At 45.4% G+C, this 23,606-nt stretch overlaps 1 protein-coding gene and 1 pseudogene across 1 annotated transcript in view; both read right to left on the reverse strand.

Annotated features, from left to right (window-relative positions):
* ERGIC1 (endoplasmic reticulum-golgi intermediate compartment 1) overlaps window positions 1-5,157 on the reverse strand; it is a 111,894-nt gene extending 106,737 nt beyond the window's left edge. The window contains exon 1 of the mRNA XM_044228483.1: window positions 4,968-5,157. Within this exon, the coding sequence (XP_044084418.1) occupies window positions 4,968-5,157 (190 nt within the window). The remainder of the gene's footprint in view (window positions 1-4,967) is intronic.
* Window positions 5,158-12,281: 7,124 nt separating this feature from the next.
* Window positions 12,282-13,446, reverse strand: LOC122901824 (annotated as a pseudogene).
* Between the last annotated feature and the right edge of the window lie 10,160 nt (window positions 13,447-23,606).

Raw genomic sequence — 23,606 nt, forward strand, 5'->3', positions numbered from 1 at the left:
GCTTTAATGTTTGGCTCCTCGTATGAGAGCTCAGAAGAAAAGCTGTATTTTTCAGCTTCCCTTGCAGCTAAGTGTGGTCATGTGACTAAGTTCGGGCCACTGAGATAAAAGGGGAAGCATCTTGTGGCAGCTTCTGGGATAGATGGTATATATTACCCTCTGTCTCTCTGTCTCTTTCTCCATATGGCTGCCCAGAATATGGATGCTACCATCCTGGACACCTGGTGAAGGTCATGCAGAGCAGAGCAACAAGATAGAAGGAACCAGGATCCCTGTCACTGAGTGGCACAGTCCCTGTCCTCAAATACAGACATCCCAGACAGCTAAGCAAGAGAGATTCCCAGACAGCTAATTCCCAGACATCTAAGCAAGAGAGAAATAAACATATCTCTTGTTTAAGCCACCTTTAGTATGGATTTTCTGGCCCTTGCACCTGAACCTAATCCTAAACACCTGTTCAGACTAGTTAATGACTCAACAGCTCAAATCTGACATGTGGAATTGGCCAGGACCCCCATTATAGGTTTGCATGGCACCTGTCATTTTCCTTGGGAGACCATGTCACAGTTTGCAATTAGATTATTGTTAATTGGCTAATGTCTACCTCCCCATCTTGACCGGAAGCTCTCCAGGGAGAATGGATGTCTGTTTGCTCACTCTAGTATTCCAGCATCCAACCAGAGCCCGCACATGGCAGAAGGTCAATGACTCTGTGTAGAAGGCTGGATTGGGTTTCCCAGGGAAGTAGGGCTTCCCACTGAACAGAGAGGCTGGGGAGGAGAACACATCTACAAGGATCCCTTTGGGGACCGTTGGGGTCCTGAAGCAGACCAGGCTGCCAGTCCCAAATGAACCATCTGCCCAAAAGAGAGTGGGAGATGGGACTGAGGAAATCAGATTCTGTGCTGCAGGATGTGGGAAAGTTCTGGATCTCTTTGACCAATGGAGTGACTTAATTTAAGTTGGGTTTTGGGATTACTAATCTTGTAGGACCCTATGGTAGCCAACCTCCAATGATCATCATCTGATGTTCCCATGCCCTTGTGTAATCCTCCCACAACAAACAGGACTTACTTGGGTAACCAACAGGACATTGCAGAAATGACAGCGTATGACTCCTGAGCTAAAGTCACAAAGGGCATTGAGGTTTCCGCTTAGGCTCTCTTGAATCACTTATTCTGGAGGAAACCAGATTCTATGTCACAAAGATACCCAAGCCCCATTAGAGAGGGGTCCTTGGGGCCAGGAAATAAGGCCTTCTACCAACAGCCATGGGGAGTGAGCCATTCTGGAAGGGGCTCCTGAGCCCTAGTCAAATCTTCAAAGCTGCGGTTCTGGCCCACAGCTTAAGGACAACCTCACAAAAGACCCTGAGCCAGAACCACCCAGCTAAGCTGCCACTGAATTCCTGGCCCTTAGAAACTATGTGAGATAATCAATGTTTATTTTAATCCCCAAAGTTGCGGGGTAATCATTTGCTCAGTGGAGCAATGAATATGTTTTAAACAGCACCTTCTCCCTGCCTTCCTCCACCTCACGCACAACTGGCCAGTAAGACAGTACCCAAGACGAGTGACCTGGACACATTGCTTCCCTAGCTGGTGTCTGCGTATGAAATGAAGGATAATAATACCTTCTCTACGACAGGAAGCATCTAAAATCGCCACCCTAATCAAGCCACCTCCTGGAATTCGTACTCTTGTGTAATCCTCTTCCTTAGAGTATAAATTGGACTTAGGATTGACTGCTGAAGAACAGAATGTGGCAGAAGATGTGGCATGTTCCTCCTCAGACTAGGTTGTAAAGAGATTATGGCTTCTGCCTTGGGCCCTCTTGGGGTCGCTCACAGGGGTTGCCCTGGGCGAGCCAGCTGCCACGTTGTGAGACAGCCCTGTGGAGAGGCCCATGGAAGTTAGCTGGTGTGTGAGAGGCCCGTGAGACTCTCCTGAGGCCTGACTACAGCCTTGTGAATGAGCTTGGAATCAAACGGACCCTGCAGCCTCAGCTGAGGCTTGAGGCGACCGCGGCCCCGGTGGGCAGCTTGATTGTGATGTGCTGAGAAACTGTGACCCAGCAGCATGGCTGAGCTGTGTGTGGATCCTGGGAGGTAACAAGTGTTTGCTGCTTTAAGCCACTAAGTCTGGGGTGATCTGTAATACAGCCTGACAAGTGCGTGGTCCTGAAAGCGTGCTGTGAAGACAGAGTAACACGGGCCTAGCTCATAGCAGGCGCTAAGTAAATGCTTCCTAAATGAATCAGTCAGTACACAAATGAATGTTCGGTAACACAGGACGTTCCCTGGAGCCAAGTGCTCACTCATCTCCACCCCCTCCTGCCAAACAGGTCACCAAAAGGTGTTTTAAGCAGGAGGATGGCCAGGTCTGATTTCCTTTTCTGACATGGGAGACTGGTTTGTGTTCCACAGGTGTTGCTGGTTCACCTGTGGTTGGTCTGGATGGTGAGAGATTAAGAAATAATCATCTTTTGTCGGCTCAGAGAGGTCTTTTTTTTTTTTTAAAGATTGATTGATTGATTGATTTGACAGACAGAGATCACAAGTAGGCAGAGGTGCAAGCAGAGAGAGAGAGTAGGAAGCAGGCTCCCCATAGAACAGAGAGTCTGATGCGGGGCTCGATCCCAGGACCCCGGGACCATGACCCAAGCTGAAGGCAGAGGCTTTAACCCACTGAGCCACCCAGGCGCCCCTCAGAGAGGTCTTGAGGGTAACTTAGGCCTTTGAACAACAACTCTTTTTTCTTGCTCTATTCAAATCTACTCACCAACTAGCAGAGATCCATTCATGATGACTTAATCACCAAACATCTCTTGACAACAAGACCTCTGGATGAATAAGAGACAGCCCTCCTCTCAAGAAGTCAGGAAGGAGGTGAATAACAGCACGGTACCACTACAAAAAACCAGGGTCAGGGTGCTAATTCTTTGTGCCAATGCAGGGTTGTGTGGCAAGCACCATGATATGGGCAGCACCAGAGGTTCCTGGGAGCCAAGGAGGGGTTCCTGATTGCTCCCATAGGGGTGAGTTCATCTGAACTCTTTCAGTTGAAGGTGAAAGAAATAATCTCACATCAATGCATAGTGCCTCAAGTGGGAAAAAAAAAAAAAAAAAGGTCCAGAGGTAGATAGATTTGGGTTTCAGGTATGGTTGAATCTAGGCACATCACATCAGGAATCCCTCTCTCTCCATCCTAGCCTCATATTTTAAGTTCTGACTTCATTTCAAGGCAAGTTTGCCCTTTGTGGTGGCAAAACGTCTGACTGCTGTCTCAGGCTGCTGTTTTCCCACTCAGCAACATCAGCAGATGTGATGACCCACTTTGCTGAGACCTCCAGCCAAGTCTCCAGGGCTGATCCACGAGGGCCTTGCTTATGTCTCAGCCCTGACCAGTGGCTCCAGGAGAATGGAATGTGCTGAACATGAGCCCCTAGTGCCTGGAGTGGAATCAGACTCATCCTATACATGCACAGATTCAGATGGGAGATGGGTGGCTTCCTAATGGAACGTCAGGGCAGCATTGCCATAGAAGGGAAGGATGCTGGGAGGCTAAGTTGTCAGATATCTTCTATAGGCTCAGGGAATGTTAGTTGACAAGTGCATTCATGTAGGGGGAGGGGGAGGCAGGATACATCTCTTGCCCCAGCACCAGCCTCTATATCCTACACAGGGCGCATTTTGTGGGAGGACACATGGGTGCGTCCACTCAGTGCTTCCATGTTAAGCCCAGGTGTTTCCCAGCTATGTAGGAAACTACTTGGTCATGAGCCCCTGGCAGATAATGTTCTAGCATTTTCAGCGCATATGAGGAAATCTCAACTCTTTGGATTCTCTTTTTCTGAGCCCCACCTTCTTCCTTTTTCATGAGTCTTCACTCTGTCTTGAAATCCAGATAAATCTAGGTGGGTCTAATTTCTCATGCAAGGTGCAGTTCAGTCTTGCCTCTTTCTTGAGATCCACCTGCCTGACCTTTTTCTCCTTGACACATTAACTATTCACTGAAGTTCTGCTCTGTGAGGCACATGACCCACATGACCCACTGTGCTTTTTATTGTTCGATCCTGTGTTTCAGTCCTGGTTCCTCCATTCTCTGGGCTGTGTGACCCTAGGCAAGTTACTGAACCACTGTGTGCTTCGGTTTGCTCATTGGTAAACTGGGTTAGTAATGCTCATATCATATTAAAATGCCTTGATAGAGGCCCCTGGGTGGCTCAGTGGGTTAAAACCTCTGACTTCAGCTCATGTCATGATCTCAGGGTCCTGGAATCAAGCCCCGAGTCAGGCTTTCTGCTCAGCGGGGAGCCTGCTTCCCCCCTTTCTCTCTGCCTGCCTCTCTGCCTACTTGAGATCTCTGCCTGTCAAATAAATAAATAAAGTCATAAAAAAATGCCTTGATATAAGGCCAGCACTTAACATAGGATCAAACACATCATACACATTAATAAAACTGCAGTGCCCGTACCCTTCCACTCGGAGAATTCTAGGAAGGGTGAATGAAAAGGTAGTGTTGTTTGCTCCATGCAGGAACGGGGGCCTTTGTCTCACACAGATAGGGGACCTCTGGTCAGCCTAGAGTGTGGCATTTCATCCACACTTATCTTTTCCTTTTTTTTTTTTTTTTTTTTTTAAGATTTCCTCTATTTATTTGAGAGAGAGAGAGAGAATGAACAAGGAGGAGGGGCAGAGGTAGAAGGAGAAACAGACTCCCCATGGAGCAGGGAGCCCAATGTGGGACTCCATCCCAGGATCCTGGGACCATGACGTGAGCTGAAGGCAGATGCTTAACCGACTGAGCCACCCAGGTGCCCTCATCCACACTGTTCAAGAGTTGTGAAGGTCACCTGTTTGAGGTCTCTCCCAGATGGTGCTAACTTCTGCCTCCAGCTGTCGTCTTTACGAGCTGCGTGACTCAGGGCCATGGGGTCACTTTCTTCAGCTCTGGCCCAGAGCTCACCTGGACCCTTTCCTGCATTGTCTGTGGTGTGGCTTGGGGCCAGGTGGGGCGTGTACAGCTGGAGACTCAGCCGTGCCCCCTTCCCCGTGGGCTTCTCCCTCCATTCCACTCCTTGGCTGGACCTGAGGACTGGGGAGGACTTCGTGTGGCCCAAGCACGAGTGTGTGTCACAGTGTGTGGGTGTCACCATGCGTTGGCAGTGCTGACGTCCAACCTGGGCAGGTAGGTCTGTTCTCCCAGCTGATGACTATGCCATGCTTCCTCAGGGTGAGCTGGTGACTGGCAGACTGTCAAAGCAGCCTTAGCTCTGAAGAGGAAATAGAATTGGGAGGCCTGGGTGTGCCTCCACGTAGCTGAATTAAGTCCCTTCGGCTCCGTGAACCTGAACCTCAACCTCTTTCTGTGTAAATTGGGGATCTTCAAGGAGTAGAGGGCATTCCCTGATTCATTCATGAGTCGATGATACAACAGCAAACAGGACAGAAAATCCCTTCACACACAAGCGTTTAGAACGCCGTAAGTAGTGATTAATAGACAAAAGCCCAATAATAATATGTCCTAGGGGTCCCCACCCAGATCCACACATTTTCCAAGGTGCCTGCAAACAGAGAAAGTCCAAAAGAGTTGCCTGACAAGAGGTGAGGTCAAAGGTGGAAGGGAAAGCTCTGGGGTCAGGGAGCAGGATCCTAGGCCCAGCTCTGTTGGTTCCTGTCTGCATCGCCATCCATTGTCTCCTTCCTTACTACAGCCTTGATTTCTTCCTCTGCAAAATGGATGTGGCACCCAGGTCATGGGATAGTTAGGAGGGTCAGGTGTTTATCCTTACAGTCATATTGGAGCCCCCATTACTTTTAATATAGTTCTAGCTGGATCTCAAGTCCCATCCCCTCTCTGGTCTCATGGCCAGGTCAGTGAAGTAAGATCTGTGGGAACAACCAAGACCCCTCCTTGCTCTATGAGTTTATTCTTTTTTTTTTATTTTTGTTTTTTTTCTCCTTTCCAAAACAGGTGCATTCTTAGCAGACCCTAGATATGGCTTTCTACTGAGTTAAATTCAAGAAATCCTGACTGAGCCCCAGGAAGTGTTTGGATATTAGGAGTGTACATGTCAGCCCGACCCTCCTCTCTAGAAGAGTCATCCCATCAAATTACCTCTTTATGCCCTGCCCAACCCCCCCTTCCCCATGCCAAGTCATATATTCATCAAGAACTCTAATCTGGCCTAAATCAGAGTTATTAAAATAGAATTAGCTTTTGTGATTTTTTTGTTTTCAGGAACTGATTAATTAAAGGAATAGTAATTACTTAATTTTAAAAATAACATATGAAAAAAGATATTCAAACAGGAAAAAGAGTCCACAGGGGTGAGTGTCTCTCTTGTCCCCCTAAACCCTAGCAGAGGCGACCACCACTGAAAGTTTTCTTTACTGGACTGGGTTTTTTTTTTTTTTTTTTTTTTGGACTGGGTTTTTTGGTAGTCATTGGTGACCGCAGCCTTTCTTTAGGAAGAAAACTGACGTAGACCTCTCTCTGCTGTCTCAGACAAAAGCTTTGAGGCCAGGAAGGCAAGAATGGGAGCAAGAATGGGAACTTCCCAATGAGCTGAGGGCCCACAGAAGGCCAGAGGGTTGGCAGTGTCCTCAGGGGCCCTGCTGAGGACCAAGTTCAGTCTTTCAGGCCACCTCCAGAGGAGGTCTTGGGGTCAGAGGTTGGCCAAAGACACCTTTAACCCACTTCCAAGAAACCTACTAACCCTATCAGGAAAGGTCTTCTACAAATATTTGTTGAGTGACTATGGCAGGCCTCCAACTCAGGGTTGAAATTAGGGTGAATTAGGAAATCAAACTGGAAAGACCCCAAATCTCACTATGAAAGCAAGCAAAAGGGAGAGAACATTGACTGAAAAGCCACTCTCTGTTAGGGCCATTTGTCAGGCATTTTATTTTATTTTATTTTTTGTAAAGATTTTATTTATTTGACAGAGAGAGAGAAAGAGCACAAGCAGTGGGTGCAGCAGGCAGGGGAGAGGGAGAAGCAGACTCACTGAGCAGGGAGCCCGATGCAGGGGCTCAATCCCAGGACCCTGAGCTCATGCCTGGAGTCAAAGGCAGATACTTAACTGACTGAGCCACCCAGGTGCCCCTGTCAGGCTACTTTAAAATTAATTTTTTTTTAAAGATTTCATTTATTTATTTGACAGAGAGAGAGATTACAGGTAGGCAGAGAGGCAGACAGAGAGAGGCGGAAGCAGTCTCCCTGCTGAGCAGAGAGCCCAGCGAGGGGCTCGATCCCAGGACCCTGGGATCATGACCTGAGCCAAAGGCCGACAGATGCTTAACAGACTGAGCCACCCAGGGACCCCTTTAAAATTAATTTTTAAATATACAAATAGTATAAGAATACATTTTCCATGTAAAAACAAAAGCTTGCCAGATAAGGTCAAGTCCCCCTTCAATCTGCAGCTCCTGTCTTGCTTTCCTTCTGCCTCTCGAGAGGTAAACGCTCTTTGAATTTCATGTGAATCCTTCCTTTTTTCTCTGCATTTTTCATACATATATGTGTTCTTTCTCTTTTTCCTTTAAGATGAATGGTATCAAGGGCACCTGGGTGGCTCAGTGGGTTAAGCCTCTGCCTTCAACTCAGGTCATGGTCTCAGGGTCCTGGGATCGAGTCCCGCATCGGGCTCTCTGCTCAGCAGGGAGCTTGTTTCCCTCTCTCTCTCTCTGCCTGCCTCTCTGCCTACTTGTGATCTCTGTCTGTCAAATAAATAAATAAAATCTTTTTTAAAAAGATGAATGGTATCAAATGTATTATTCTGCCATTTAATTTTCAGATCAATGATATATCTGAGAGGTTTTTGTTTTGTTTTGTTTTGTTTTGTTTTTTCAGGTGAACACAGATCTGCCCGAGAGCTCATGGTGTTTCATTGGGTGCTCCCGTTAACCCAACTCCAGATGATCACATAGTGGCTCAGAGGACGTAAGTGACTCACCAGAGCTGGTGAGTAGTGCAGCAGGATTCAGATGTGGACTCGTTTTTCCAAATTTGGACTCTACCTGCCCTTTACCTAATCTGCCTGTGGTTTATACCCTACGTTTCCTTTGGTTTATGACATCATGAAATGGGTGGTTTAAAGGAAATTGATCCCAATGCCTGGGACAAATTGGATGCCTCTCTTTCCTGTTAAAATACCTCCATGGTTGCCCAGTACCCAGTGGCTAGGTCTGAGTCCCCCAACTTGGTTAGAAAAGATAAAGATCTCTACACAGGGCTTGTTATAAACTCTCCATCCTTCCCTGGTCAACGATCCATTCAGAATATGCTCTCCAGCACCTCCAGGCAATGAACTCAGTTCTGGCACTACCAACCCAGAGATAGTGTCAGATCTCACTGGTTAAGGACTCAGCCCTACAAGACTGGCCTACTGCAGGGATCATTCTCAAGTCTGGGTGGTCGTCTGTGCTTCTGAGTGACTGGTTGTAAGTGAGACGTTCCTGAGACCTCCTCCTCGGGTTGAATTAATTTGCTAGATGGGTTCTTAGAACTCAGACGTTTACTGACATTTAGCAGTTTATTATAAAGAATATAAATGGGGGCACCTGGGTGGCTCAATGGGTTAAGCCTCTGTGTTTGGCTCAGGGTTTGGGATCGAGGCCCGCATCAGGCTTTCTGCTTAGCAGGGAACCTGCTTCCCCTCACCGCCCCCCTCCCCGCCTACTTGTGATCTCTCTCTATCAAATAAATAAATAAAATCTTAAAAAAAAAAAAGGATATTATAAATGTACCAACGAGGTACAGCTCCTCACAGGGTGACTGCTGCTGCTCTCCCAACACCTTCACGTGTCTCCCAAACATGGATGTTCTCCAATCCCTGTGCTTTGGGGTTTTATGGAGGCTTCATTACGTAGGTATGACTGATGAAATCATTGCTATTGGTGACTGAACTCAATCTTCAGCTCCTCTCCCTTCCTGAAGGTGGTGGAGGGGGTAAATCACAACTCTCCAATGAGTCCTGTGTTTAGTTCCCCTGGGCACCAGCCCTGCCCATCCATAGGGACTTTCCAAAAGTCACCGATTGACAGAAACTCAGGTGTAGTGGAAAGGAGCTTATTGTGAATAACAAAAGACAACTTTATCATGCTTATCATTTAGGAAATCTTAAGGGTTTTTTTTTTTTAAGATTTATTTATTTATTTTATGAGACAGAGTGAGGGGGAGAGATCGTATGCATGTGAGTGGGGAAAGGGACAGAGGCAGAGGGAGAGAATCTTAAGCAGTCTCCATGCTGAGCATGGAGCTGATCCTGTGACTCTGAGATCATGACCCAAGCTGAAATCAAGAGTCAGACGCTTAACAGGCTGAGTCACCCAGGTGCCCCAGAATCCTAAGGGGCTGTACGTCAGAAACAGGATGAAGACCAACTATCTAGTCCTTATATCACAATATCACACTCCAGAAAAAAGCCAACAACTGATGGTTCCCCTCAGACCACAGGGTTATTTCTCCCCAACATCTTTGCCCATGTAGTCCTGCATGGCAGACCAACTCCTCATCCTAACCCTTCTTTGCCTAGTTTTCTCATCCTTAATGCATCCCCATGCATCCTTTGTGACTTCGTAGGGGCCATCGCCTCTTGGTCACCCTCCCAGTCACCCCCAGGCTAGGTTAGATGTCCCACCTCTGTGTCGTGGCCCACAATGTCTTCTACTTATGGATGTCAAAGCATTTTCCATCCCATTCTAACTGCCATTATATCTGCTTCCCACCCTTGAGGGTGGGAAGCGAGGGTCTCTGTCTCATTCATCCATGTCTCCAGGCTCCAGACAAGTCTGTACTTGTGGTGGGGGATGCCTACATGTTTATGAAGTACACACGTGCCTCAAAACAGTGAACAATGGAGTCTGTGGTCTTGTGTTGAGCTTTTGGTGATGATAGGAGAGGAGGAACATAAGATGACAGTATAGAAAGAAAAACCCCAAATCTCTTCAATTAAATTTGCCCAGATGGCCATCATGTTCTCCAGATGTGTGGTGCCTGTGTTGAATCATATTTTCTCAAACCATCTTCTAGCTCAACTAGTTCTCTTAGCTTGGTGATGTTCCTCTTTTTCTTCTTTTTCATCTGGTCTTTAAGGCTACTCAAAGGGGATGCGTGCCAAAGTTTTCATCTGAAATCAAAAGTGACAAGGGCTGGTTGAGCCTCATGGCTTCATCTCCTCGGTTATGCCCCTTGCTTCAAAAGGGCATTAAAACCGTCTGCCCACTCTTGAGACCAGCAGGGATTTCCTGAGAAGAGGGACTGGGGAGTTCACTTTTGGAGGACCATTCCCTTCCTCAAGATTGCAGTGAAAATTCATTACCTTTTAATGAGATTTTGCCTCTTGCCTCAACATTTTAATGTCATCTTCTGTTCCTACTAGAATGAAGGGAAAACCAAACCTTTCACCCATTTCCCCTTACTTCCTTTTTCTCTGAACAAATCTGAGAAAAAAAGTCTCTTCACTTTTTTTTCTAAATATAATTTAATGCTTCTTTCACTACAGAAGTATGAAAGAATATTTTTAAAAATACAGGAGAACAACGTAAAAGGGCCCCACTACTAGATACCATCACATGTGGAGCTCTTCCATCCTTTTTTCTATGTGTAGGTTTTTTTAAAATGATGTAATACTGTATGTACACACCAAAAGACTACGTAACACAAATGTGTTACCTAAAGAATTATAGAGTAAATATCCATGTGTCCATCACCCAGCTTAGGAAATCATCAAATACCTTAGAAATCCCCATATACCCCTCCCTCACAACCCATCCAGAGGGAGACACCATCTTGGTTTTTGTGTGAGTCATTTCTTTGCTTTTCTTTATAGTTTTGCTCTCTGTGTATTGTGTCCCCAAACAAAGCCATGTTATTGGTTATACAATTAGAGTGTATTATTTTGCAACTGTCCCCTTTCATTTATTATGTTTGTGAGATTCACCCATGTTGACATAAGCAGGTATAGACCATTCATTTTCATTGCTCTGCAGCAGAACATTGTATGTATATACTGCCCTCTGATTTATTTATCCATTCTCCTGCTGATGGACATATGGATGATTTCCAGGACTTTTTTCATCTTTAAAAGATATTTTTATTAAACAAAATGATTAAGGATCTGCCTTTATTGTGATAAATAAATATAAACATGAAATTTACCATTTTAACTATTTTTAAGTGTCCAGTTCAGTGGTATTAAGTGCATTCACCTTGTGGTGCACTCATCACTGCCATTCATCTCCAGAACTCTTTTCATCTTTCCAGGCTGAAACACTGTGCCCATTAAACAGTACAACTTCCCATTCTCTCCCCACCCCAACCCTTGACAACCACCGTTCTAATCTCTGCTGTTCTCACTTTGGTTACCTTGGGTACCTCATTGAAGTGGAAAGTCTTTGTCTTTTGTGACTGGCTTATTTTACTTAACGTTATATCCTCAAGTTTCATCCAGACTGAAGCATGTGTTGGAATTTCCTTCCTTTTTAAAGATCAATAATATTCCATTGTATGTATATACTACTTTTTATTTATCCACTCATGTGTTGATGGGTTCTTGGGTTGTTTCAAACTTTTGGCTCAGGTGTGTAAGGAAAAGTAGAATTGTTGGATCATACGGTCATCTTATTTTTCATTTTTGAGGAACTGCTGTATTGCTTTCCACAACAGCTGTACCATTTTACATTCTTACCGGCAGTGCACAAGGGTTCCAATTTCTCCACGAGCCCATCAACACTTATTATTTTTTGTTTTGGGGGGGGGGGGTTCTTGGTGTTTTAATAATAGCCAGCCTAGGGTGCCTGAGTGGCTCAGTGCGTTAAGCCTCTGCCTTCAGCTCAGGTCATGGTCTCAGGGTCCTGGGATCGAGTCCCGCATCAGGCTCTCTGCTCAGCAGGGAGCCTGCTTCCTCCTCTCTCTCTGCCTGCCTCTCTGTCTACTTGTGATCTCTCTCTGTCAAATAAATAAATAAAATCTTTTAAAAAATTTTTAAAAACTACTTTAATAATAGCCAGCCTAATGTGTATGTGAGGGGGTTTCGGGATTTTTTTTTAAAGTTTTTAAATATTTTTAAGGTTTAGAAAGTGTTTAAAGTTTGTAGTTCATAGTAGGAAAACATTATCTGGATGAATACCCTAATGACAAACCATTGTAGAATGTTTCAGTTGCATGGGGAGCAGAGGGGTAGGGATTCTCTTCACAGCACCCCTGCTTTCTTCATGAGAAGATCGGAGGTACACTAGTTTGTATTACTGAGACATCCATTAGGTGATCGAAGTTGCTTTTCCTTCAGCAAGGGCTTTATTTGTCAGAAGGGCATTATGCTTGACCTCCAAATTTGGCTGACAATTTACTGATGAGATTCATAACCTTTGGGTTGCTCTGATATTTTGACATATTCACTGGGTTCTGGGCCACATCCTGGAAGGCCACCATAACTTCTGGATCCTGCATGGCTGCAAGAACTTCCGGATCACTAAGAATTTCATTGAGCCCAGCATTCCTGCCATTCTAGGCATCCCCCCTGCCATTCCAGGCATTCCTCCAGGAAAATTACCAGGCATTCCCCCAGGAAAGCCACCTGGGAAAGAGCCATTCTGAGCTCCTGATTGTCATCTGGCTTCTTCCTCCCTCTGGGCTCTCTCATGTTCTTCCCAATCCTTCTTAACCCTTTCTATTCTTTCTTTGATCTCTCGCTCTTCACGTTTTCGATCATATTTTCTCCAATGTTCAGCAATTTTCTGGGCCCTCAGTTGAACTTCTTTCAGCATTGCACCAGCATCTTCATCATAATCCAGTTTACAAGCAAAACAGTGCTTGTAAGCAAGGGCAAGATCATGTGCTGCTTCTTCCCAATGGCCCAGAAGTCTATGTGCTTTCCCATGCCACTTATAAGGCTGAGCTGAATCAGGATTTAATTCAATAGCTCTGTCACAGTCTCGAATGGCAGCATTTGGATTCTGTAATTGGATGAAGACACTGGCTCTCTTGGCATACAGAATGGCCAAGCGAGGATTTAGTTTGATGGCATCTGTGAACAAGTCAATGGCTTTCTGTAGTTCACCATCATTTAGGTCATCAATGGCAGCCACTTTCTTATCATTTGCCTGATCCATCATTTCCTCGGTTATCTCTACATTTTCGTCTCCCATTTCTTGAGGGGCATCGGTATCTGGTTCAATCACACCTTCATTGTCAATTTCTAGATCACTTTCCTCACTTGATGGTTCATCTGTCTTTATATTTTCCTCCGCCTTCTTACTATCTGGTTTTTCTTCCTTGATACTGTCTTCTGATTTAGTTTTATGAGTGGCAGGTGGTATTTTACCCCCCATGCTCCCACCCACTCCCGCAGGAAATGCATTTCCTCGGTGTGCAGAATGCTCAGATCCTGCTTACACATTTTCACGAAAGTCCGAAGCTCGCTCACTTTGCGGGTGTCCATGGTCCAGAGGCAGTGGCAGGCAGCAGGCGCGGCTGAGGTTGCAACCCAATTCCAGGTACGGGTACTAGCTCAGCATGATCGTGTAGAAGGGGCGGTTTCAGGATTTTTAATAAGCAAAACTGTTATGACTATTCTAATATATACACCCTGATGCCCATGTGTAAGAGTTTTTCTATTAACATAATTAAGAATGGAATTTCTGGGTTATGAGATCTGTGTGTTATTTTTCAGTGTTTTTTTTCAGTCCCAACGCACACCGCTGTTCTGTGAAGGGAGTGTATATGTAAAATGACCTTGAAAGGAGCTGTAAGACCCAAGGAATAAACCGACAAGTCTGGCTTGATGAGAGATGGTTTATTAAGGGTACTTACAGACAGAAGCATGCCTTGGGCATGCCTTGAGCAGCCACAGGATGAATAGATCTCCTTGACCCCACCTTGTGTAAGATGTGCTTTTACAGCTTAGGGGTTGGAGAGTACAGTGCTGGCCGTAGGATCTCCAGAGCTGATCAGGGATGCTTTGCCCCAAGGGTGTGATTAGACAAAAAGAAAGAATGTGGGGGAGGGGGGCTGTGCTCAAGAAGACTTTGGGTCACAGAGCAGTCATCATGGCAGATTTGTCCAAGATGGCATCAGCATGATTTACACACCTGTCATCAAGAGTAAGTGATCCTTCTAGCTGCTCAGTATCCTAACACTGTTGGCACAGCCATGATTCTCACTGGTTTGGTGGGTGTGAAATGACAATGTGGTTTTATTTTGCATCTTTATGAGTAATAACGGGATTAAGCATCTTGTCATAGGTTTCTTGGTCATATTTATTTCCTCTTATGTAGACTATCTGTTTAAGTCTTTTGCTCATTTCCCTATTAGATTGTCTCAGTTTTATGAATGTGTACAACTTTATTTTGGATACTAATCATTTATTGATTCGACATTCCAAATGTCTTGTCCAAATTTATCATTTGTCATTTCATCTCTTTTGGTGTCTTCTGATGAGCAGAAATAATTATAACCTAATTAGATGTATTGATCTTTTCCTTTGTGATTTCACTTTCTGTATTTTGCTTAAGAAGTCTGTCTCTCCCTGAGATCGTAAAGATACTCATTATTTTAGTCTAATAATGATAATGTTGGGTGAGTTTAAGGTGTATGATATAGTGATTTGACACACATACATACTGTGAAATGATTATCACAAAAAGGTTACTCAGTGCATCCATCAGCTCACAGTTACCATTTGTGTGTGTGTGTGTGTGTGTGTGTGTGTGTGGCAAGGACATTCAAGATCTACTTGGTTAGTCAATGTCAAGTACACGGTGCAATCCTGTAAACAGAGTCACCATGCTGCACATTAGATCTTCAGAACTAATTTATCTCATTAATGAAGTTCATACCTTTTAAAAAGATTTATTTATTTATTTTAGAGAGAGAGAGCATGACAGCATGTTGCATGGAGGAGGGGGCAGAGGGAGAAGGAAAAAGAGAGAGAATCTCTAGCAGACTTCCCACTGAGCACAGAGCCCAGTATGGGGCTTAATTTCATGACCCTGAGATCACGACCTGAGCTGAAATCAAGTCAAACACTTTATCAACTGAGCCACCTAGGAGACCCTGAAGTTTGTAACTTTTGATCAATATCTCTCCCATTTCCTCCACTCCCAGCCATTGATAACCACAATCTACACTTTGTTTCTATGAGTTCAACTTTTTTAGATTCTACATACAAATGAGATAATCCAGTATTCTTTCTCTTTCTGGCTTCCTTTACTTAGCATAATCCCTTCAAATCCATCCGTGTTGTCACAAATGGCAGGATTTTCTTCTTTTTTTATGGCCTATAATTCTTATAAGAATTTTAAGGTTTTTCTTTCACATTTAAGCCCTTGACCCACCTGGAATTGATTTTTTGCATGCTAGGGGGTATTGTTTTCTCCACTTGGGGAGCCAGTTTTCCCAGTCTTGTTTATGGAATAACTGGTTCCTTACTGCATTGGTCTTTAAGGGATCCTCCATCAGAAATCAGGTTTTCTAATACACAAGGATCCTTCTATTAGGACTTTTTATTCTATTTCATTAATATATGTGTCAATCCCTGTCCCAGTTTCATACTGTTGAAAATGTGTTTGCTTTATCATATATTTTGATATATAGTAAGCTAATTCTCTGCCCAGAATTCTGCTTTGGGAGTGTCTTTACCTTTCTTGGCCCTTTGCTCTTCCATATAAACTGAAGATTCAGCTTGCCAGGTTATAAGAAAAACTGAGTTGGGCTTTTGATTAAAATAGTGTTAGGACACTTGAAGGAGAATCGCCTTCCTATCTGTGAACATGGTATACCTCTTCATGTATTTAGATTTTCTCCAGTGTTATTTAATAAAAGGTTGTAATTTCCCTGAAAGGGTCTTGACCACTTCTCTTAGGTACCTTAAATTTGTCGTTGCTTCTGTAAATTGCATCTTGAGTCCATGTACTTCTAAGGCATACTTGTAGTCACACTCTAGATAATGTGCTTTTTCTACTAATATCATATTATATTACCTTTTCAAAGGCGTACTGAATACCAGTAGGGAGGAGTGACTATCTCACTATTACTGGACACCTCAGACTTTGGTTTTCATGTTGCTCGCGTCTCATAAGATGTTTGGTTTTCTCTAAGAACGTGGAGTTTGGTGTCTGCCTACCTTGAATCACAGTCCTGGCCCTCCCTCACCCTCCCCCATATCCTTCACCTCACTGCACCTGTGTTCTTCATCTCTAAAATGGAAATGATGGTGATGCCTCCTTTATGGGCTGATTGTGATGATTTATTGTGATAATAGAGTACATCGCCTCACGTGGAGCCTGGCACATAGTAAGAGCTCCTTAGCTTTTATTATTTATTTTTATCTCCACACAAACTTTTTGCTTCACTTCTGATTTGCTGGGTATTGATTTTTTCTAGCTGAAATCAGGGTTTGAAAAATTGGACAAAAAAATCAAGATTACTGTCTTTGTTTCACCTTCTTTTTCTCTCACATTATTCCTCCTCCTGCCACTCCGCTGCCCACCCCCCACCCCATCCCCTGGTTAAATCCAGATGATCAGTTTGGACAGTTTGTCACCTAGAGGGGACAGACAACAGAGTGGCGAATGAGGACACCTTCTCCTTTCAGGATGCCAACTCCAGGCCAGCTCTTGAATCTGTCCTCACTTCCCCAGCCACTGCCGGAGTACAGGTCTCATGGCCATTAACGGGTCTCCCTGCCTCTTGCCTCTTCCCATCTTGCCATCTAAGCAAGATTTCCCACATCTCAACTCTACCATCTGGTAGTGCCACCCCTGTTTAGAACCTTCCATGGCTCCCCACCCTCCTCAGCATGAAGCCCGTAGCACTCACTCTTCTGCTCCTCAAGGCCATTCACGATCCGGCCTCCACCTAATTGCTATCACTGACCAAAGTCCTATTCAGTGTCGTACACATGTTAGTGATCTGTGATACAAAACTGCTGGGTAAGAATCATTCTTCCATTTAAAAAAATAAAAAGATTTTTTTTATTAATTTGGGAGAGAGAGATCATAAGAGTGCATAAGCCAGAGAAAAGAGGAAACGGAGAGGGAGAAAAGCAGAATCCCCACTGAGCAGAGAGCCCCATTTGGGGCTTGATTCAGGACCTGGGAATCATGACCTGAGCCGAAGGCAGACGCTTATACTCCTGAGTCACCCAGGCGCCCCTCCTTCTTCCATTTTATAAATGAGGACCCCAGTGCTCATATTAGTGAAATGACTCCTCAGAGCCTCACAATTAGGAAGCACAGACACAGGATTTCAATCCCAGTCTGGCTTCCCCAGCCAGCTTTATGTCCACTTACCTTGGCTGTCTGATCAAAAAATGAAATCTCAGCTTAATCTAGTTTAACATGTAAATGACCTTGGGAGCACACCAGTTTGAACTCATTCATTCCCACTGCTTCTGCAGAAGTGACTAAGAGGGTCTGAAATGGGCCAGGGAAAGGCTAAATGTCAAAATAGTAGCTTGAGGTACATAAAAGAGAAAGTGTGCCCTCTGACCCTTTTCATATGAGGCTGAGCTCCCTGTGGGAGGGGTAAGCTAAGCTCGGGGAAGGGAGTAGTGACGTGGCTAGTGGGAGGGACACGGGAGGGAGGGTAATGAGGTAAAGGCTGAGGATGACGTAAGAGGTGATAAAGGAAGTGATTATGACCAGGAAATAAGTGTGCTGAAACCACCCTAGAAGAATCACCAAAATATTCCTGGCATTGATTGACATTTAAAAAATAGTAACAATTATATTTAAAATTTTTGTGCCACTCATTTGCCTGGCCACTCAATCATTCCAATAATACTGAAAAATGGTAATGACTATTCCCATTTGACAAAGAAAGAAATTGAAGCTGAGAAAGCTAAGTGGGTTTGCTCAAGGCCCTCAGCTAGGAAGTGACAAAACCCAAAATGCGCTACAGATCTGCCCAGTGCCCCAGCCTTGTCCCCTCCCGGCGCCCCTCCACCCATGTGCTGTTCTGCAGTCATCTTGTTCCTCCAAATGGGGCTGAGTCATTTGGGGACCACGTAAAGATCACAAATGTGCTACTAGATGTCATATGTTCCAACAATAAGGAAGAATTGAAGAGAAAGACATTGGTAATCCTGCTGTCGGGTGGATGCAGTATCAACACATCCTCACATTTTGGGGGCACCCAGGACCTTTGTATTTCCTGTTTAATAGTCCCTAGTCCATTTCCAGAGCCTACGTAGGCCTCTTTCCAGGTCCTCCATAACAAAGGTAGACCAGAGATCTGCCTTTGGCTATGAGAAAGGGGCTGGCCCCTCCCGGATGCCCAGAGGCTGGATCCAGGACAGGAAGAGAAGGGGGGGTGGTGTAGGCAGTAGTCATAGGCCTCCTTTCGCTCTTTCTCTGGGTCCCTGCAATGTTAGAGACAGGTCTGGTGGGGATATCATTATTTATTTATTTATTTATTTCATTTTTGTAAAGATTTATGTATTTATTTGAGAGAGAGAGAGTGGGAGGCAGGGTAGGGGGAGTGAGAGTATCAAGCAGACTCCCCCCTGCTGAGCACAGAGCCCAACGTGTTGCTTGATCCCACAGCCCTGAGACCACAACCTGAGCTGAAACCAAGAGTTGGGTGCTCAACCGACCAAGCAACCCCGGCGTCCCTCATTATTTTTTTAATATAAAATTAATGTACATGCAAACAAGAAGCTAATTGTTCCAAAGAATGTATGTGGGCATGCCAAAGCCTTGAGGTCCCTCCAGAAGAAACCACTGGAACGAGTTTCTCATGAGTACAGGCAAGACCCAGGACACTAAAGGATAGCAGTGCCCCAGCTGCTTGTGTTGCTCCATGTTCAGTGCCCTTCACTTTGGTCTTGCCAAGTGGGAGATGGTGGGAAGAACAGGGAAAAGCAGAGGAAGCCTGGGTGCTTGGAGAGCCAGGAGGAGCGTACACAGGTGGAGCCGGCAGTGGAGAGCCGGGAAGACGTGAAGAGGGGCTTCGGGAAAAGAACAGGATATTTCAGTGGAGTTTTCAGAAGCCTCCAGAGCTTCTGGATGACTTCTGGCCTTCCAGACCAGGTCCTCTTTCATCCCATTGCTGGGCGATATGACCTCTGGGCTCCCCAGCCCCCTGGGGCTATCTTCTCTCTGGCCCCTGTCTGGCCTCTCTCACCACAGAGCCCTCTTCCTCTGTCTCCGTGGGGGCTCCTGACCCAAGCACCTGGCACTCAGCAGGGCTCACATGAGGGTACAGAGGGATAGAGTGAGGGGCAGAAGGGCAATTACCCGGGGCTGGGTGGGGAGGCCTCGCACCTATAACACGATTTGGTCCAAGGTGGCTGTTGTCCTGATGCAATCATGAAAGAAATTCTCTATTCATGAAGGAATGGAGAAACAGATGAGCAATTAAATGCCTGAGTCCAGAGTAATGATGATTAAGGAATGTTGGGAAAGGACATTATTACAAGGCTCTGAAAGCATTTGAAAGCTCTCAGAGTTCAGGAGAGTGGCTGGGGCGGGCGGGCCCCGAATGTTATCAGAAGATGCCAGGCCCCTCATTCCTACCCCATTAGGTCACTGTGAGCCAAGACCAAGGCCAGGCATCATCATTTGCACCCCCACTGTAGCTCACACCCCTTTGAGAGTCAACGACAGACAGATCTGGGGAAGGGGGGGTCCCCTCAGGTGGGTTCCTAAAGAATATAATTTGTAAAATGGGATAGCAATTATGAGACATAAAATTCATCTCATGAATCCAATAAGGAGATTAAATGAAACCCCATTGGCGTAGTGCATGGAACAGGGGCTCAGCGTCTATTAAATCCTCAATAAATATAGTAGAACATTGTTAGTGTGTATTTTTTTTTTTTTTTCAGAATGTTTCTTCCAGAACTCCCTGAAGTAGGAAGGCTGGGTCTGTCCCCATGGTCCCCCCAGAGCTTGAAACAGTGCCTGGCATACAGTTGGCACTCAACACACACTTGTCGAGGGAACGAGCAAACTGCTTACGTAACTGTCTTCTGGTAACAGACTCAAGAAGACAGCTCCGGGGCCAAAGCACTCGGTTCCCAATGAGCAGTGCCGCAATCTGCCCATTTCCCCACCAGCCCTGCGCAGCCCTGACAGGCAGTGACCACACAGGGCAGATGACTTGCAGTGTACTTCTCTAAATGCTCCCCCAGGGCGGGAGGAATCCCCAGGGCCTGGCTCATCAGCACAGGCAGATGACTTGGGGCCCAGTGTGGCCCACCTTCCCATTAGCTCAGTGCTGGTCATTAGGCCAGCCTGTTCTTGAAGTTCTGCTTGAGCAAGGGAACAGAATGAGCATCCCCAAAGAGGAAGGACACTGTGCAGACCCCCTGAAGCAGGAATTGAACCTTGGCCTGTGCCACATGACAGCCTCTTCCTGAAGATCATTTCTCTTGTTCTTCTGTCCCTGAGACTGCCTTGGTCCTGGGAGGTGATTGGGTTCTTTGCAGTGAGTCTTAGCAGTACCAACTCACCACTAGGGAACAAGTTCATGAACTATCTCACAGTAAGCATCACCAACTTTTATTGAGCACTTACTCTGTGCCAGGTCCTGTACTCCATGAAAAGACTTTCTTTCACTTCCCCTAAAGAGACACCCAACTGTTCCCCAAACACTCTGGGTTTTGTTTTGTTTTATTTTTTTTTTAAGATTTTGTTTATTTGACAGAGATCACAAGTAAGCAGAGAGAGGCAGGCAGGTGGGGGTGGTGCGGGGAGCAGGCTCCCGGCTGAGCAGAGAGCCCAATGTGGGGCTCGATCCCAGGACCCTGAGATCACGACCAGAGCCAAAAGCAGAGGCTTAACCCACTGAGCCACCCGGGCACCCTCAAACACTGTTTTTGTACTGTGGCTGGGCCTTCACATATACTAGTCCTCAGTTTAATATGCTCTTTCTGGCTTTATCCATCTGGTGACTACTCACCCTTAGCACCCAGCTCCTCAGTCACCTCGCCTTGGAAGTCTTCTTAAAATTTACCCAAGACAATAACATCACAGATCCCCAGTAGGGCCCCACAGCCAACATTTGGGTCTTTGAGTTTGTCTCCCTTGAGCTATGGCCCCTCCAAAGCCGCAGGCTGTACCATTTTCACCTTCTTATCCTGCTGTCCAACTCCATGCCTGGCACAAGGTCAAGATGTCCCTTCTCAACTCCTTGATACTTTGTTTCCATCTCTTGTATGCTCCTCCTCCTCCCTTTGCTGCCGTGTAATATTTTTGTCTTTATTCCAAGAACATGCTAGTTACATTATAGGTATTTATACATGTAAATTGAATGATACAAATGAATCAAAGATCTTACCTGCAGGCTACCATATCGGAGGCACTGAATTATTTGCCTGTAGACTCCATGGATACCTCCAGCAAGACATAATGAGAACAGGTAGGGCAAGATGAAGTCAGAAGAAGGAAGAAAATGAGAGAAGGTGCTAGAACTAACATTATCTGAGCACTTATGTGTGCCTGGTGTGTGTTTCTCTAACTCCCCATAACAATCCAGTGAGGTAAATACTATGATTCTCTTTTAATAGACAAAAAAATAAAGGCACAGAGAGGTAAATTGACTTGCCCAAGATCACACAGTAAGCAAGTGACAGAGCTGGGATCTGAGTCCCGCCTGCCCAGTCCCAACAGTCAGACAGAGAAGGCTGGAGTGTTCCTGCAATATGGGAGTTTGGGGAAAGTGAGGAAGGGTACAGGACCGTGGGGGAGAAGGAATGGGATGTTTGCCCCATGGATCAGATCCAGATGCCAGGGCATGCACTGCCCCTTCCTTTCAGATGTCACATGACCTATTTCCTCAGGACAAATGTTTGCTGACCTATAGACCACTCCTTCTGATCTCCTTCCAATACATTTAACCACTTTTAAGCTCCAATTTTAAGTACACCTTTCTTTTTTCTAATACCAGTCCCATCCTGAACACTTCTTTCTCAGTCTTGGACCAGGGTTTGGGTAACCATGACCCCATAAAATTGTGCAACACCCATCGAAGTTTCCAGAAACCCACAACTTCTCAATAATGCTGAACTGGGTGAAATTTCCCAGTAACTACCTCCTCTGCCTGACTAACGCTCTCTTAGCTTGGCAATGCAATGTCCTATTTTTAAGGAGCCCAGTCATTTGGTTTAGATTCTTTATTTGTTTTATTTTAATGACCTTCTGAATCATTCATTTTTCTACTGAGCAGATTCACTTTTGGCCACTTCCTTGTATAGAAATCCAAACTTTCCTTTAAAACTCAGCACCAACAACTCCCTCCTCCTGAAAATTCTCATCCATACCATCTCCTCTTCAGGCAGAAGTAGTCCACCCCCCCCCTTTCTGTACCATTCACCTGGTATTTATACTATTGTCACCATCATTATCCTGATGATAAAAATGATAAGCCAGTCCCTTGAGTTGCTTCTCATAATTCTCATGATGACCCTAGGAAGGAAGTCATTATGATTTCCATTTTACATATAGTGAGACTTACGCCTCAAGCAGCTTAAGCTCCTTGTTCAAGGTCACATGAAGGAAGTGAAGAAGCTGAGATCCTAAATGAGCCCAGCCAGACCCCAGAGTGAGTGTATTGAAAGGTAGCTCTTTTTGGCGGATTCCTGACTCTGGCTGTGACAATGGTTTTGATGCCTGTTACTCCCCACCCCCAAAACTCTAAGCTCCCTAAAGTGCTTGTACCCTGTTGCACTGTATGGAATAAATAGCTGATGACTTCCTGTCCCTTCTCTAGTGTTAGCTGCTTGAAGCTTTACACAATTCTGCATTCTTACAACACCAACCACTTGGTAACAAAACAACCAATGCGCATTGAATGAAGGAAGGAAGAGACGGGCATGGGCTTGGAGGATTCCAGGGGACCTATTTTCTACTTGAAAATCTTTGATAGGAAATTGAAAAAAAAACTTCTCTCTGTAGCTCAGGACCAGTGCTGCCAGAGGAGACCACCCCGCCATCGACCCTTTTTTGGGGGGTTGAGTTAACAACATCTTATAGATGAAGGGTTCTTAAGTTCACTCAACTTGCCTTTAATGGGCACCTACTGTGGGCCCAGACTATACTCACAGGCTAGTGCTAGAGCTCGCTGTGTGAGCAATTCACCAGGCAGAAGCCCTTTGGGTGCCAGCCCTCCCTCCACTCCTTCTGGGAGACAAACTCACTACTGCTCTGGGACCAGGCAAGGGTGGGGTCTTGGTAATAGGGGGAGGGAGGGGCGACCATCCTGTCTGATCAAAGAGGACCAGGCAGGAAAGATCTCAACAGGCCGGCAGCCTCCAAGAAGTGAATGAGAGCATCAGAGTAGCAGAGTCGAGTCCAGGAGGATGCTGGTGCATCCCTCAAGAAATGAACACGAAAATTAGCCTTTGGACCATGAAGTGACAATTCAAGAACTGGATGAGTGGAATAGGTCTGAAAAGGATAATAAAAATGAGGAGACAGTTGAGGGGGGCACACAGAGGCAAAGAGAGTTAAAAGTCCCCTTGTCATTTAGTGAAATGCTTTTCATCTCAAATCCGGTTTTGTCCATTATCAGTATTGTTAGTCTTGCTTTCTTTTTGTCTTATCCTGATAATCACCTAGCCTTTCACTTTTGACTTCTCAGGGACACCGTCTCAGGTGG

This window comes from Neovison vison, chromosome 1 (genome assembly GCF_020171115.1).
Source record: "Neovison vison isolate M4711 chromosome 1, ASM_NN_V1, whole genome shotgun sequence".
NCBI lineage: Eukaryota > Metazoa > Chordata > Mammalia > Carnivora > Mustelidae > Neogale > Neogale vison.